The sequence below is a fragment of the Pseudorasbora parva genome, chromosome 4 (genome assembly GCF_024679245.1).
Source record: "Pseudorasbora parva isolate DD20220531a chromosome 4, ASM2467924v1, whole genome shotgun sequence".
NCBI lineage: Eukaryota > Metazoa > Chordata > Actinopteri > Cypriniformes > Gobionidae > Pseudorasbora > Pseudorasbora parva.
In genome coordinates, this window is record NC_090175.1 from 21,841,600 (window position 1) to 21,858,783 (window position 17,184).

Below are 17,184 nucleotides of genomic sequence, written 5' to 3' on the forward strand. Positions count from 1 at the left end.
TGTGTTTATGTGTGTTTAGAAAAGAAAGCAAAAACAGTTAGCAGTTAGATTTATAAACAGGTTAGCAAGACCATGCATGTTGGCTGTGTTGTTTTTAATCCTCTGCTGCAAACTACACAGTAAATAGACAGTACTTGCAAATTTAAACAATTTTTAAAAAATGTTTTATTAATAAATAGACTGTTCATTTAATAATGGATTAGATAAAACATAAAATAGATATAACATTAATGCAACCACTCATTCAATACAAACAATTTATATCATTCTAAATAATAAACAAAGAGAATTATTAAAATGACTGACAAGATGTACTGTGTTTTTTCAACAAATCTGCATTGTGTGCTTGCAAAGTAAATACAATGGTTTACTAACCTGAGGGAACATAAAAAGTTAATATGAAAAATATGTGGTGTTTTTACAGTATTACATTCTTTTTACAGTCAATTCACTCATCTCAATGGAATCCATCATTTGCTAACTGTCAAAGTGTGTATAGCATAAGCTTCACATTATATGGCTCTCAACCCCCCCTTCCACACATTAAAGCAGATTCAGACAGTACATGTAGCGAAGCATGATGTATGAGCCGCTCAATGTGCTCTCAAAGAATGTGCTAGAGATCTCGTTGGGAGAAGTCCACTGCTACAGATGGAAAAGCAATTTTTAGGGGAGTGAGGCGCAAGCAGGGCTGAGTGCACAGAGTGGGAAAATGCTATGCACTGCTTTTCAAAAGCCATAAGGGACTACTGTGCAGGTGTGTATGTTTGTTTGTGTGTGCGTGCGCGTGTGTTTATGTTTAATAGCCCGTCGGGAGAGGGCTGGGGTTCAGTAACCCTTAATTCCTCTGATTGTGTGGTAGTTGATGGGGCTTAATCATGCCATTGATTGACAACAGGCCAATTCATGACCAGAAAATAAAGTTCGCTCCATAAATTGCATTAGTCGGTTTTGTTGTTCATGCCAAATCATTACAATTGAGCTGCAGGAATGAAATCTTTCTGGCTTACGGGAAAAAAAATAAACACAGCACAATCTACAAGCTGCGTGCCGAGTCACGGTAACATAAACACTATGCACAAAGCTAATTTCACTAATTAAGAAAAATCAATTGTAATTTAACATTTTCCTCACTCACGAGGCTGATGGGTAAGGGACCTGCACATCAACGGAGACATCAGTGTAATTATTTGCTCTGTGAAGTGGAGAATGGCAATTGTTTCTGGAATATTGAACTATTAACTCATGGGTAATGATTATTGCAGGGACAGTAAATTATCAAAGAAGGTCACAGGCAGAAGAGTCCCTTTGATGGCTACAGACAAGGCGTTAGGCTCCTCATTAAGCAAAGTGATGCTGAAAGGCGATATGAACTGGACAGATTTTTTTCTCTCTAAAACACTCAAACAAGCCCTTCTGTCTCTCTTACTCGCTCTCTTTTTATCAGGTCTGGTGAAAAGCCTGTCCGTGTCCACTGAGACCAAGCTTTCAAACACTTCTAGAGAAAAAAAAAAAAAAATCAATCCCTCCTCAAACCAATGGGTAATCAGCGATCGCGTTGATAACACATTATCTTGCACATCTTTGATGGTGTAATGCAGTGGGGTTTAATGGCAAGAACGCTGAAAATAGCAGTGTTAGATAAATGCTTCCATTATGGCTTCTGATGGGTCTCTTATGAACTGAGACTTGAGATGCTGAAGATGTCTGTAAGGAGGGAAACAGCTGAAAAATTCTGCAGAACTCTGCAAAATAAATAAACTGTTTTCTAACATCAGAGCATTCAGTAGAGGGTCTATCTGTGAAGATTTTTAAGAGACATAAAATAATTTCGTTTTTTGATGTTTAAATATATTCATAAAATACAGAAATGGCCAAGCTCGGGTAGGACCATTTGCTATACAAATCACTTGTGTTTGATTTGCATCCCTGACCTTCTTCACAGTTGTCTCCTTTATAGCCCGTGTTGCAGGCGCAGGTGCCCATGATGCAGATTCCGTGTCCGCTGCAGTGAATATCGATGCACTGGTTGCTAGGAACGTCACACTCTGTCCCCTTCCAGCCACTGTAACAAAGACAGCGCCCCCTGGAGTACTGCCCATTGCCACTGCACAGCACTGGACAAGCGGCTTTGAACAGAAGAACAAAAGCAATTGGGGTAAAAAGCTAAAAGACCAGAAAATAACAAATGTCATGAATGTAGTTTGACATTCATAACATTCAACAGGTGAAGTTTTCAATGCAAGTGATTTATTTATAGACCTTCTTTAAACATTTGAAAAAGAAATGAAACAGAAGATGAGGAGAGAAAAACAATAGCACCGAATAAATAAACAAAATAATACAATGAAAATACCATGGAAATAAAACTAATTGTTGCTTTCTCCTGGTAATAAGAAGCCGTTCAGGCTTGGGAATTGAGTCCCACCATAAGCCTGCTAGCCAGCCGTACTTGTGCAAATGACAATCTGAAACCAATTATGAATAGTGACATTGGTTGTTTATTTCTCCAGAGTCTCGTGTGTGTGTGTGTGTGTGTGTGTGTGTGTGTGTGTGTGTGTGTGTGTGTGTGTGTGTGTGTGTGTGTGTTCACGCAAGTAAGAGAGCATACCTCGTGAGCAATCAGGCCCAAGGAACCCTGGGAAACAATGGCATGTTCCCGAACGGCAGTCTCCGTTACCATGGCAATTGTGCGGACACTCTGTGAGGGTATCTAGGGGGAAGAATGAAAGTGTGTGAGAGGGAGCCACAGAAAGAAAGAGGGCAAGAAAGGGAAGGAGAGTGAGAAAAGCACTAATTGAGGAGACAGTCTGTGTAAATTAGCAGACATTCAGACCCCCCCATCTTTAATTAAAGGAGTGCCAGATGCGTGATTAACAAAAACCTGCATCTAGGCTTACTCTGCCTTAATGAACCAATCAAAGCATTATTACCACCAATTAGCAGCCAGACGCTCTGCTTGGAGCTTTCTTTACACTGCTGGATGGCCATTAAAACACACATACACACACATTTGTTTTTCTGTCTTAGTGGGGACTTTCCATTGACTTTGGTTTTTATACTGGAACAATGATATTTGTCTATCCCTTAACCCTAACTCTAAAACTTTATGTTCATAAAGACGGTATTTAGCATGTTTAATAACCCGTTTTCTTTGTGAAAAATGCAGCTGGTGCCAAACAAAGCCTGACGTGTAGCACACAAGGTTGTTTACACTCACATCAGCTTCTGCTCAAGGTTACAAATATGCATTTATATACTAAAAACACGCTTATTTATATCAACACACAAGGAACTGTATGACTTGTATTGACTTGTATCTATGCTATTTATATCTTTAGCAGTATTACATATTGCTTTGATACAACAGCATTATCACTATAAGTTAAAATTGTTAATAATTATTGACTTACATTTGCTCCAAACAAAGCTTCCAAGCAACACACACTCGTTGTTTTGTTCCTGAGTTAATCAGTGATAAGTAAATGATTCAGTGGTTTAAGCTTGGTTTACAACTCACGGTGTCTGCGTGTGAATGTGTGTGTGGCATAAATGATGTTATCATGGTGTAGGCGGTCGTACGTGTTGAGACCCCATTTTGCTGCTCTTGTGAACATGCATGACTTTGAGCTGATTGCGAACAATTACTTAGAGTTGCCCCCTGTCATTTCAAAGAATAATACGACATGTCAAGTATAAATGCGTTGACCTCATATGAAGAGAACTGCTAGATACATAAATATGAAGGAAACTATGGTTGTTAAAGCTGCACTATGTCATTTTACTATCCACTAGGGCGCCTATTCAAAACAAAGGCATAGTTTGATGACGACAAGTTTGGGCTCACAATCTTGGGGCATGTGGTCACAGCCGGTGGAAAAGAATCGGAATAGGACTCGGGCAGATTGGATGCTTGGATACAGTTATTAATGTTACTGTAGTGTGAAAGCAGGACGGAGCAAGGCTGCTGGAGTAATTGCTGCGCATCACACGGCTCGCGGGCAATGGGACTTTTATTATGACGGGACACAGTCGCCAGCAAAAATAGCTGCTTTTTTGGTCATGAGCATGAGATAACGCAGCTCTGTTTATCATATTAGATACATTAAAGTGTGTTTAAAATGATGTTATGACATTGCTTTGTGCGTTCGCTCAGCGGCTGCTGTGACACTTATTGCACACTGCTAAGAGTAAAGAGTTTCTGCCAAATATAACCTCGGAAATCGAGGGTTACGCAGATATGACGCAATTGACAGGCGACTCCCTCAGACGTCCCGGTTCCTTGGTTAAAATAGCAATTTTATCACAATTTACAGATAGTTGGAAAAATTTGGGATATTGTAAGAACTAAACTGAACAAAATATAACACTGGGCCTAGTGGTTTTTGGATTTTTTTACTGCAAAAATCCTACATACACACAAAAAAAAAATTGGTGCTATTTGGCACTGAAAGTGGTTCTTGGCTTGTAATCATAAGGGAACCACTTTTGGTGCCAAATAGCACCATATCTTTACAGGTGCTCTACAGCACCTTTGTAGAACCCATACGAGGTGCCATATCGCATGTATTTCTTCCTCAATAATGGTGCTAAACGGCACCAACAGTAGTTCTCTGGCTTGTAAAGAACCTTAAAAGGGGCTTGAAAAGTTCTTTGTACGGCAGTGGTGCTATATAGCATCTTTACTACCCCCCAAAAAACACCAAAGAACCGCTGAAGGGCCTTAACAGGTTTTTCCATATGGTAATGGTGCTATATAGCACCTCAGTCATCCCAAAGAACTACTGAACCGCTGAAGAACCACTGAATCACCAAGATTTGATGCTATTCAGCACTTAAAGCGGTTCCCCTATGATTACAAGCCTAAGAACCACTTTTAGTACTATATAGCACCGTTTTTTTGGAGTGTTTTTTAGAGTGCCCCTTTAATAGAACAAAATAATCTTAAGATATTATTATTGTTATCATTATTATTATACAAAATTGTTCTTCAAACATTTCTGAGGCCCCCACATTCCCTAGAACCCACTTTGTCTGGGAATGCTGCTTAACCAATCAGATTTGAGAACTGTATCTAGCTGTTGTGCATCAAGCATAATACTAGATGCACAACAGTTATATAGCCAATCACAGATTTAATTCCACACTGCTGCCACACTCTTTTTGACTCTCTCACTTTGTGTGTTGCCAAGGTGACGTCAATGACTGTGGCATCACCTGTCGATTCTTTCATTAAAAGAAGCAGCTCATTGGTGTTTAAGTCAATTCTGACAGGGTAATAAACTGCACCGGTCTCTTGTCACCAGCCCGCTGTTATAACACCACTGAAGCATTTAGCAGAGCTCGCAGACAACACCACTGCAGGACCATATTATCTTGCTACAGAGAAATAATCAATTTTAATTTTCAAAAGGTTAACTTTTTACTCATTGAAGCATAATCAACCCACTTTTAAAAGAGGGCGCTGGCTGTAGTCCCACTGACCATTTTTCATGTTCTAGTCTTTGTGATCAAATTTAAGGAAATTACTCTTGCTGAAGCCTATTTTTATGAGTTCATAGTGGAGGTGAGATAAGAGGGGGAATGGAAGGGGGAGAGAAGGTGAGAAAAAGAGAGTGAACGAGAGAGGAAAGGTCCTGCAGGTCAGCAGGCAACACTTTGAATCTAGCCACTTAAAGCATGGATCGATACGGATCTGACCATCATTATACACACTCATCTGTGAACACTTTTCTCTTTTTCTCTCATTTCATACAAATATCCACACAGAGGCTGAACAAGTATAATATAAACTACTTGTCAAAAGTATAGAATAAGTAAGATGTTTTAATGTATTTTAAAAAGGTTCAACAAGGCTGCATTTATTTGATCAAAAAAATCAGTAAAACTGTACTATTGTGAAACATTATTAAAATTTTACAATAACTGATTTCTATTTATTCATAAATGGATGTATCTATAATTCATTTCTGTGATGGAAAAGCTGAATTTGTCATTACTCCAGGTTCCAGAGTTGAATGATCCTTCCAAAATCACTTAAGTTTGCTAATTTGGCACACAATGGTTATTTATTATTGTTGCTAAATTATTACTCATTGTTTTTATTATTACCAATGCTGAAAAAAGTGTTTGCTGCTTAAAATTTAAGTGAAAACCATTATACATTTTTTCAGGAGAGTCAGGAGAGAGCATTTATTTGAAATATAATTTTTTATATCATTATAAAATGTCTTTACTGGTACTCATTTTTTGAAAAATCTTTCTCTAAAGGTTTGAACGGTAGTGTATATTTTATTTAGTAGTTTTTCATATAAATAATATTAGCAGAACAATCATGTAACTGTAATTGTACATGAATTTCAGAACGTCTTAGTATTTTGCATGCCTTTTTTTGGCTCTAGAGAAGACAACACTCAACCTGATGAGAATGTGATTTTCAAAACCATTTGAGAATATTCAATTGGAGGCAGGAAAATATGACATTTTGTAAGTTAACATTCTTGTCATATATATATATTTTTTTTTCCTGTCAATCTATTTAACCCAGTCAAATCGGTTTAAATTTTTACTTGCTCTGTCAAAATGCACAAAAAGTATTTGTTCTCATTGTTTTTGACCCATGTAACCTTGTAAACAGTGCTTTAAGGTTTTGGTTTAAAAGTATTTGCATGAATAAGAGTGTGGTCATATAACATAACGCTAGCCAAAGGATGATAAGGGAAAACAAAGGCTGCATTATGTTAAATATTAAATATACATTAAAAAAAACTAAATACGATATATGTATAATCATATATGTATTTACCTATGATGATGGTGTTGTAAGAGACCTGCTCAGTGCTCTTGCCATCATTGTAGAAGGCGAGATGCCAGGTGCCGGAGTCCAGGAAGCGGATGAACTCTGCCTCATGAACGTTAACTGAACGAGCCTTCCTGGCTGCTCCTTCCACCTCTACCAGTCCTCGCTTTCCTATCAGACGACTGCCGTCCAGCAGCTCCACAAAATCATACTGTACACAAACGCACACACACAGAATCAAATCCCATTTATCCACAGACATACTTATTGGTAGATAACAGCATAATGCAGTAACAGCAAATATTTACTGCAGCTCCACCTTGAATATACCAGTGTGCCATGTCTGGAGTCTGATGTGTTGTGTTATAAAATAAAATGTTAAAGAATGGGTTCTGATGCTTGTAAGAAGAGCATCTGACTTCTAAATTTCAAGAAATTGATGTTTGCAAATATACTGCAAGTGATGTAATATGTTTGGAATAAAGAGGGTGCTTACACTCCAGTATCTTTTTAGGGGATGCTCTTTAAAAAGACTACTTTTTTAAGAAATGCTTTATGAGTTTTTTTTGTCACTTCGACAAGCTGCTTCCAGAGAGTTTGAGTCAAGGCCTCTGATGAATTTATCATGCATTTCTAAATTAACAGAGTATTAAAAAATTGTGTTTCCTAAGAGACCCGCAGAAGAACGACACAAGAGGAAGAGAAAGAATATGTGAGCAAGAAATTACAAGACAGCGTCTGACAAATCGAGAAGACATTTCGATCAGTGGAGGAAAACAGAAGTCTCCACGCCTTTGTCTATCAATAGAACTCCAACCTATCCTTTATTCATCCTTTAAGAAACATATTGATTTATGTGTGGCAATTAAAGCACTGGGTCAGTGCTATTGACTCTTATTATGGAGGCCTCTGCAGCCAATTACCTCTATTATGCATTTACGGTTTTTGTGATATACCCTTGAAGAAAACCAAGCGCTGTTGTTGCTTGGCAAAAAGAAAGAGACAGGACAAGGAGAAATAATTGGTTTGCTTGTGAAGGCCAAGTGCAGTTTTTAATCAAAGCGGGCAAAACATGCATAGAAGTATGAATGGCTTCAACTTTGAATTACAGAGATGAGGCAGATGGGAATTGGATGGGAATTGTCTGGCTCTGCCGTGTAGCTTTGAAGGTCAGGTTTGAAAGTGTCACAAAAGTGACAGCCCTTTTAGTAAAGTTTGCTGTCTGCCATTTGTAGCAGGTATGTGAGGCTCATCTAACAGGATGACGGTAATTGGAATAGCGGGTGTTTTGGTATTTCTTATATGCGCTTACACTGAGGGAAATTACAAAATTACCAATGTGAAAAACAGCATCATACAAAAGATTGCACAATTTCTCTTGATTCAGAATTATTGGCATTGAAAACGATGCAATGGTGCTAAACTAAAATGCCATTTGGCACCCACAGAGAACATCTAAACCCAAAAGGTCATTGGGGGTCAGTCAAAATACTGCAGGAGGTCCGTGGAGAAGATACATAAGGCAGAATTTTCTTGAAAATGTTGCATGACAGTTCTAACTAATGCAATGAGTATTAATCTAAATGATCTGCTAAGCATTTTATAATGTGAAATGCAAATGGTTCTCAATGAACATTATGAATAAAGTGTTATGGAGAACTCCCTCAGTCTGTAATGGTTGAATACCCCTCATCTATCAATTTCTCAGTTCAAGAGGAACATTCATCTTAAAAAAAAGAAGAAAGAAAGCCTGATACCTGAGTGTGTGTGGGAGGCAGGCCTTTCCGGCCGTAGACCCCCACCAGGGCACCTCTCTGAACAGAGATGTTGAACTTCAGGGACTGTGGCTGGTCAATGAATAGCTGAGAACGCCAAAAGGTTCCCGGAGGGACGTCCTGCACCGCTCTACGGCCCACGTCCACCTCGCCTGTATCTATGGTGTTATTCTCTTGAAAGTAAACTCCTAGAGAGAGCGATGCAAAGAGATGACATTTGTAAGAGAAAGACTAATCACATGCATGCAAATAACCTACTGGTAGAGATTTCAACTAGAAGTCATTCATTTTCAGCATATGTGATCAGTCCCTGAGAGATACTGTGGTCGAATGCATGCAAGATGGAAAACAAGCTAACCGTAACTGTGAGCAATTCCCCTGTATGATCTGCCTCGGCACATATACAAGGATATAATTAGAAAATGACTGTGTGGAAAACCATGTTGAACCATAAAATTTGCATTCAAAATAGATTAATCTAAAAATTCATCTTGTTCATCTTGAATGCATTGTTTATAGGCAATAGATTCCATTTGTGATCATGTAAGCGCTATGATTTGGAGGGCAGGAAACAAAGAGCATTAGAGCAACCAGCAGCAGAACCTACAACCAACAATACAGCAACTTGTTCACACGTCACATTCAAGTGAATGGTCTATACAAATATTATGTGTTCTAAGGGAACCTTAAATATAGGTATACTGTATATGAGTGAATTTATCTCATTTATCTCATGAAACAGTCTACAAGTTCCTCCATTAGCAGCGTAAAAGATTGTGTGCAAATGCTCTTGAGCTTCTTGCTATAGCCTCAAGTGTGATCAAACATTCACGAGGTATACAAAAAAAATCTGATATCAGAAGTCGTTAAATAACTTCACACCGCAGCTAATTAGCATCTTTTACATCAACTCTTTCAGACCCTCACTCCCAAGATAACCATCACAGTGAATTATCCAGCCAACAGTAAAGAAAAACACTGTTATACACCATTATACCCCTTCAAAAAGTTATTTTTCTCTCTTGCTCTAGGGTGCATGTCCCAAAAGCATTGTTAGCCAACTATGGCTGCAAGTTCCGCGGTTAGCAACATTTTCCAGCAATTTGATGGTTACAGTAGTATGATTTCAGGAAACAGTTGTCACCTTCTAGTTAATTTCTTCAATGATGAATCATACTTTGGTCATTAAGCAGTGAGTTGTATGGGAAATGCACCTCTGGTCGGCAGGCACATTCATTTTCCAAAGGGAACTTGAAGAGATTTTCGAATAGAATTTAGTTAAGTTCATAAAGTTCAGCCACAATGGTAATTGTCAAGCTGCTGTTTTACAAGAGTAGCTAAAATGCAGTAATATTACAGGCCTGCCCACACTAAGTGAAGCTATTTGACTTTGCAGCGCTTCCTTTAACAAGCGGGAAAGCTAATGTCTAGACATTACACAAACAAGTGCACAACGAACTCACCAACAGAAGCACTGGCTTATTCCGACTCCTCACAACATGTTACAAGGCAACAGTGCGGAATGGATCAGTAATGGGAGAAGGAGAATAGGCAATGCTCATATGCTAGCTAATGGAGAGCAGCTGCCATTAATATTTAATTAATTATTATTGCGTAATTCCGTAGCACGCAGGCACTAACCACACGCGTGTTGCTAATGCAGTCAGCCGGCTACATAAAGAGCATATTGGAGTGAATGAAAGAGTAATTAGAGAGGACTTGCTGACTGTTAGTTTTAATGTGAGCTCGCCTGTGGCCCTAAATGTTCTACAGAGCAAAGAGAGAGAAGCCATCTGTGAAGCTCTGATCAACAGTATTGTCCACAGGATAAAAAGAAGGGGATGGTGCACTTAAAGAATGCCAGTGGAAAAGGGATTTGCTTTCCGTGTGTGCCAGGGATGCCTGGGGTGTATTTTTGGACATGGATATTGAATTGGCATTTGCCCATGAGAATCACAGAAAAGTAGGTTTGTTTTGGCTTGATGCAAAGGCTCCCTAAAGCCTTCTACTTCTCTTTCTTTAGCTTCTCTCCTCATCTTAGTCATATCATTTGCCAAACTGTCTTGTTTTTTACTGTTTAAATCTGTGTGCATGTTTCTGTGGGTAAGACACTGAATAACATTTGAAAGCTACTGTAAGCATATTTTTTGTACACTATGCATAAAATATCACTACTATCTGACAGATATCACTGAAATGGATGTCCTTAGAAATTACACTTGTCTCTGGCAATGTGAACAGCAACAATTTCAAAAATTTCAATTGCTGGCACAGAAACTAAATGAACAATTCAACAAAATGTTGTTCCAAAACTACAATATTATATATAATTGTTTATGAAAAATGTAAATATTAAATTCTACATGTTCTACATAATCTTTAATTCTTTTGTTTATTAAAGTTCCACATACAAAGCTTATAATTTCAGAATACATCACACCAATCATATGGATTTTTTGGTTATTTTAAAAGCTGGAGAGCCTCTGTTCTATGCACTATGCTATGGGATTATACAAAAAGACCTGTGTGAAATCATTAAAAGACTATTTAAAAATAGTTGTTTTTTGTGTTCAATATTTGAACACAAAAGAAACATATTAAAGATACCTGAACATATTAAAAGAAATGAGAATTGTAGTTTTCCTGCTGCAGTGACAGATGACTAGATGTTTGTGACAGCGTTTGCACACAAGTTCTCAGTCATGGTCATGCAACCATATACAAATATGTCAAAAAAAAGGGTCCATTTTTAATTTTGTCATTGGGTATTGCATGACTTTCGCCGGTGTCTTGTTGTATGACTCATTAGACAGCAATTTGCTCCAACACTGCACACACACAGCAAGTTTTAGTCTACGGCAACAATAGTCAAGATTCTGGAGAGGCACACATACACAGTTTGCTCTCTTCCTTTCAAATGGATAGACGGAGCACAGCTGAATGGAACAGAACGCAGGGTCTTGAGACGGGGTCTTAGAAATAACTATTTTTAACTTGTCATATAAAAAATGCAACGGAGTGCTCAATTTATTTCAAGTGCTGCCAAGTGCTTCCTTAGACAAACGTACTAAAATGAACATCAGCGACATTTTCAGGGGCATGGTGGACCTTTATAAGGTTATTTTCTCCCTAACCTTATGAAATGCATGCATAATCTTTTATGTCAAATTCTTACATTTAATTAATAGATTAAATTAGAATAGTAGTAAACTACAGGATGGGTACCTATCAAATGAAATGACAAAATAAAATGTTGCACTGCAGAGATGACACAGAAGCTGCATATAAAATGGCTTTTAGATGTATTTACAAAGACAGTTCAGAGGTAAATGCATTTACACTGCAATTACAAAAGCAAAATTAATGCCATGAGATACATTTTTTAAATATAACATTTTGAATGTATAGACATGACATTTTTAAAAATGTGAAGTTATTCTGCAAGTATAGGTCGCAGCAAGTTACTGTCTTAATGAGTGTCAATGTTCATTCTTTCAAGAACAAAGCAAGTGGCTGTATTTATGAATTGATCATTAAATAATTTACTCAACCGGTCTGTTAAAAAAAAAATGCTGATTGAACTTCTTATTTATTGAATGTGCTATATTCAGAAAAACCTTGAATTTGGGGGCATTTTAAATGCTTTTGCCCAAGTCGGTTGATTTCTGACCTAATCTCTAAACTTATCCTCAAATTCCCTTTTGATTCATTTGTTTCTGGCTCTTTCACTTTATAGCTATTATTCACTCCTTTCTCAACACTCTATCCATATGTTTTCATTGTCATCACCCCAGTCGCTCTCACCATTTCTGCTGGGCCCTGAGAGACATTAACATCACCACATGCGATTTTGCCAAGTGTCTTTCCTCGTTCCAAACGCATTCAGTTGCAGATTTAGCGCCTCTTTATGATTTTCAGAAAAGTCACTTGAGCAGTTTTTAATTCACTGAAGCCTTTGGAAGTGTGTCTGGGTGTGCATTAGGAAAAGTGGTGGTATATTCATTAAGAGCATGTCAGGCTCAGCTCTCTTAGTTGCTGCAGTGGGACTGAATACAGAGTCGCTCAGACGATTTGTTACAGAATGGTGTAACACATAAACAAGGCCCCATGAAACAACACTAAATGGAACGTTAGGTTCCACTTCTAGGCATGGGGGATAAAAAGTGGGATTAAATTCAGTTTTAAGAGGAAGACTGCAGCTTTCTTACATCTGCGTGAGGATAGTGGAGTCTCTGAGGGGAGTGTGTTTGAGTGAGTGTGAGGAACAGTAAATTATTTTCTGAAAATTAAAACAGCTGATCTACTTTAATTTCTCAGTGTTTATGGAAATCAATCTCTAAAAAAACAGCAAGTGCTCGCATGCTAATGTCATTCCCTACAGCCCTAGTTGAGTACGAACACGCACCTCTGAAGTGAGGCAGGCAGGTAATCTAAAGCACATCCTGTCATTTAGGAGAGAGACTGCACTGAGGCCATTGTCCCTGCTTTAAAAACACACGCGCACACACACACACACACACACACACACACACACACACACACACACACACACACACACACACACACACACACACACACACACACACACACACACACACACACACACACACACACACACACACACACACACACACACACACACACACACACTTGAGGTACGCAAGCACTTGAAGCTCTTTTATAGAGTGAGTGCTTTTAGGTCAGCTGTCTCTCAAAGAAAGGTGAACTGCAGATGACAACAGCAGTCAGTTATTACTCACTCTTTCTTCACTGGAGAAGAAGAGACAGACAAATGAGTGAGTGTGTGTACATATTTCAAAGGGTCTACAGCAGGTATGTAAGTCAAACTTTGCAGCGTGTGATGCATACTCAGTCTGTCAGTAAGAATATGCGTCTGTGTGGATTTGCTGCAACTGTATTCATGTGTCTGTGTTTGTGTGGGCAGGTTTTCAATCCTTGTGGGCATTAAATGTCTGGAAATCTCAAAAAGCTTGCGGGTGCATCATTGTGAGGATAAATGGATCCTTAAAGAACTAAATAATGTCTTAAAAGATAATTCTTTATAAGATATTTACATACAGAGGTCATAATTATTCTGTTTATAATTATCCAGCAGTTAGTTCTGGTTCATTTGATTGGATAAGAAGTGATTTCTTATTTATAGTGGAAAAGCCACTTATATTCACAATCATGCTGTCTTTATTGTGTCATATAGCTTAATTATCTTACGTTAAAAACCCCCATGATATGGCTTGATGAGCAAAGGTTTCAGGACATTTCTCATTCTTTTTTCGACTGGACAAAATCTGCGTTGTGCAGCACGAGTCCTTTATAATTATTATTTTTTTGTTTGATTCTGTTAGGCATATTGATCAAAAGTGAGTGACATTTATAATGTCATATAGAAAATTATAAAACATTTTTCAACTTTAAGATATCCTAAACAATGTAGCAGTTTCAACAAAAATATTAATCACAAATAAATATAGTGAAAATAGAAAACAGTTATTTAATTAAATTGTAATACTATTTCACAATATTAGTCTTTTAATCCTTGGTGAGATTTTTTATATAAAGACATTTAAAAAAAATCCACCCTAAACTTTTAAACTGTACTGTATACTAAAAAGTGTGTATATTTACTATTTTGTCAACTTATATGTCATCTCTATCTAATGCTCATTTCATGGGGTCTTGAAGAATAATAGACGCAAATGTGAAGAAACAGCAAGGATACTTGTGCAAGGTTATGTATACATGTGTACGTATATATACAGTATGTTGACCGAAATAGCAAGACTGCAGTTTTTGCCCTGCTGCCTTTGTGTACATGTTACATCTTTCACAGACAGCGGCAGTGGGCACGCACTCGCAGATCAAGGTTAAGTGAAGGAGGTGTGGGTGTTAGCTGCTGTCTTTATTGATTGAAAGTAAGCTGTGTGATTGTACACATTGCTGATGGTTTCATTAACTAGCTGCTCTTCTACAGGACCTCCTCTCATCTTGTTTGGCCCTCACAGCTGAACAAAGATCCACCACTGGAAGCAAATTCTCCTGCCCTGTTAACACATTAACATTCCTCTGAACCCAATAGCATACAAATGTTTATTTTTTTACAGTGAAAAGGAGAAGTGAGATGAGGGCTCGAGGTAGGAAACAAAAGACTGACTATGCTGAATGCAAATTCTGCTCAAATAAACTTAACCTGATTGTGTCACTGCTGTTTAAGGGGATATGAATGACTTCTCCTTTGCTGTGTAACTAAGCAGCCACTGACATCTATAAATACGTCAAAATCAATTTGCCTGCAATTTATGAGCAATTGATAAAAGGCCTTCCAATTTCTTAACTGTACTGATGGCAAATAGACATTATAAAGAATGAAAATGTCCTATCGCTCATGCAGAAATGTCCTGATCTAATGCTACACCACTGCAAGCGTGGACACTTCCATCACCTCAAGAACAAACACATTACTGTAAGGAGCATCACCATAATGGCCGTCAAACATATGGCCATCCATCTTCACAGCACGAGTGTGTGTGTCCCTCTGTTAGAGTGTGAGTGCTTGAATTAGTACTTAAGTGAGGGAGACCTTGTGGGAATACACCTGCCCGTGGGTGGGAGAAAATGATAGCTCCTATTTCTATGAGGTTATTTATTCCTTATCTATGTGATATTTAGCATACGCTTTCAATCATAAGCTCCTTACGCTGGGTAACAAACTAAAAGCCATCTCTTGCATTTTAAAGGGTCATGAATTGCTTTCTGAGGTGCACTTATAATGTTAGTATGATTTTTCCAACAAAAATTGTTATCACTCAGAAAAAAAATGCCATTTTCGACCCTGATTTAAGCCCTCTGATTTGAACACTCTGTCTTGAAGGGGTGTGTCTGCTGTGAGACTTCAGTGTAAACGCCCACTGCTATGATTGGCTAACATATTTGCATATTAAATAAGTATTACATGTGGAACTCTCTTGAAAACTTTTAAGTTTTTACTATTACAGCTGTTGAGATTAATTATTTGTGAAAAGTGTTTATTTTAGCATTATATTTAAAACTACTCCAATTGAAAGGTTGCAGCTATGAGCATGTAGCCAGCCACAGAGCTTTTGAGCATGTTGAGCGAATTAATTTCTGAATATGATTTGTGATCGATTTTGAGACAAAAAATGTTTCTTCTTCATAATGTGTCTGAAACAAGTCGTTTTCTGAGATGTTAAATTAAAGCTGTTATTGGACTAATGAGGAAGTTTTTTAGTTCTGAAAGTTACAGGAAGTTTCTATAGTAGAATGATTTATAAATTCATGATTGCTTTAATGTGAGCTGTTCTCTTAACCTGCCACAACTTCAACAAGCAATAAAGCATTTTGTCATTGAGTAGCTCCGCCCACAGTTAAATCTCATTGGTTCCTGCACAGCACAGCTGTATATTAAACTTCAAATATTTATATGTACCAGCAATGGTAGACCGAATGCCCTCAGGTGCCGTGCCACATATGGAGATTAAAAATTGCGCAATATTTTCTGTCTATTGCTCTATGTTAAATTTCGAATTGACCCTTCACTTAAGCCACACCCGAAAACCGACACAGGCTTAGCAACTGTAACTAGGCGCAGAAGGTCTGTCCAGCTTTCGAGCGAGGGAAACACGTCAAAGCGGTCTGCGTATGGATTGTGCAAATCTGATACCTGGTATCCTAAAAGTTTGGATGAGGGTTGAATTTTTTTCCTTCCTCAAACCTAAAACCCAAGGTGAGAAATGCCAGGCGTGAATCAGGCAGTGTGTGAGGCCCCATTCAAAACAATGTCGACAGGATTAACAAAAACACCTACGTTTGATCCAACGAACTAAAAAAAAAACATGATGCATTTGATTTATGCAAATTATTGCATATGATGCAGTATATAGACTATAAAGAGGACGGTCTTGTAGCTGTATTTATTAGTTTTATATTGTATTTGTTTAAATTGTTTGCAAGTTAAAACTTTCATCATAGGGATTGCAGTGGCTGTGTTTATACGATTAAAACAACACGTTTGAGAGAGTGAATTTCTGTTATACGGCTGCATTTCAGTAACTGTGGGGTTTTTGAATGTATGGCTCAGGTCAGTACCTCTGTCTATTGCTAGGTCCAAGGCATAGATTAGACCCACAAAGTCTTGTGATCAGTAGCCTGGCATGCTAAATATAAGCGGGAGAATCAGTGCAAAGTGCTCAGGCTAATGTCTTGTGTTTATTCCACAAGATGTATGGATAAGCTGTTTGATTTATAATTATTTGATTATTTTCTAATTTAACTTACCCTGCTGTGCATGAACATTCTTATGAGACGGCTGCTGATTAAGCTGGGACTAGGCTTTAGCTTAAAGTTTAATTAAATTATTTTCTAATCGGTTTCATAATATGTCGTGGATATATCCTGTGAATGCATATTGCAGTCCCTTTTGTCTTGCTCTCTAAAATATATCACCTGTTCGGCAAAAATGACTAATTATCTCCTTGGAAACGTCTGACTCCGGCGTGTAATAGACGTGACAGGCGTAGCAACATGAACTAAGGAGGGTGTGGCTTAGCAAAGGGCCAATTCAAAAGAAGACCATGT

The 17,184-nt window shown here is 37.9% G+C and overlaps 1 protein-coding gene across 1 annotated transcript in view; it reads right to left on the reverse strand.

The window, feature by feature from the left end:
* Positions 1-17,184, reverse strand: part of tenm3 (teneurin transmembrane protein 3) — a 309,711-nt gene that overhangs the window by 77,843 nt on the left and 214,684 nt on the right. Inside the window, exons 8-11 of the mRNA XM_067442491.1 lie at positions 8,557-8,762; positions 6,806-7,010; positions 2,612-2,713; positions 1,935-2,129 (exon numbers count right to left, since the gene is read on the reverse strand). Coding sequence (XP_067298592.1) covers positions 1,935-2,129; positions 2,612-2,713; positions 6,806-7,010; positions 8,557-8,762 — 708 coding nt within the window. The remainder of the gene's footprint in view (positions 1-1,934; positions 2,130-2,611; positions 2,714-6,805; positions 7,011-8,556; positions 8,763-17,184) is intronic.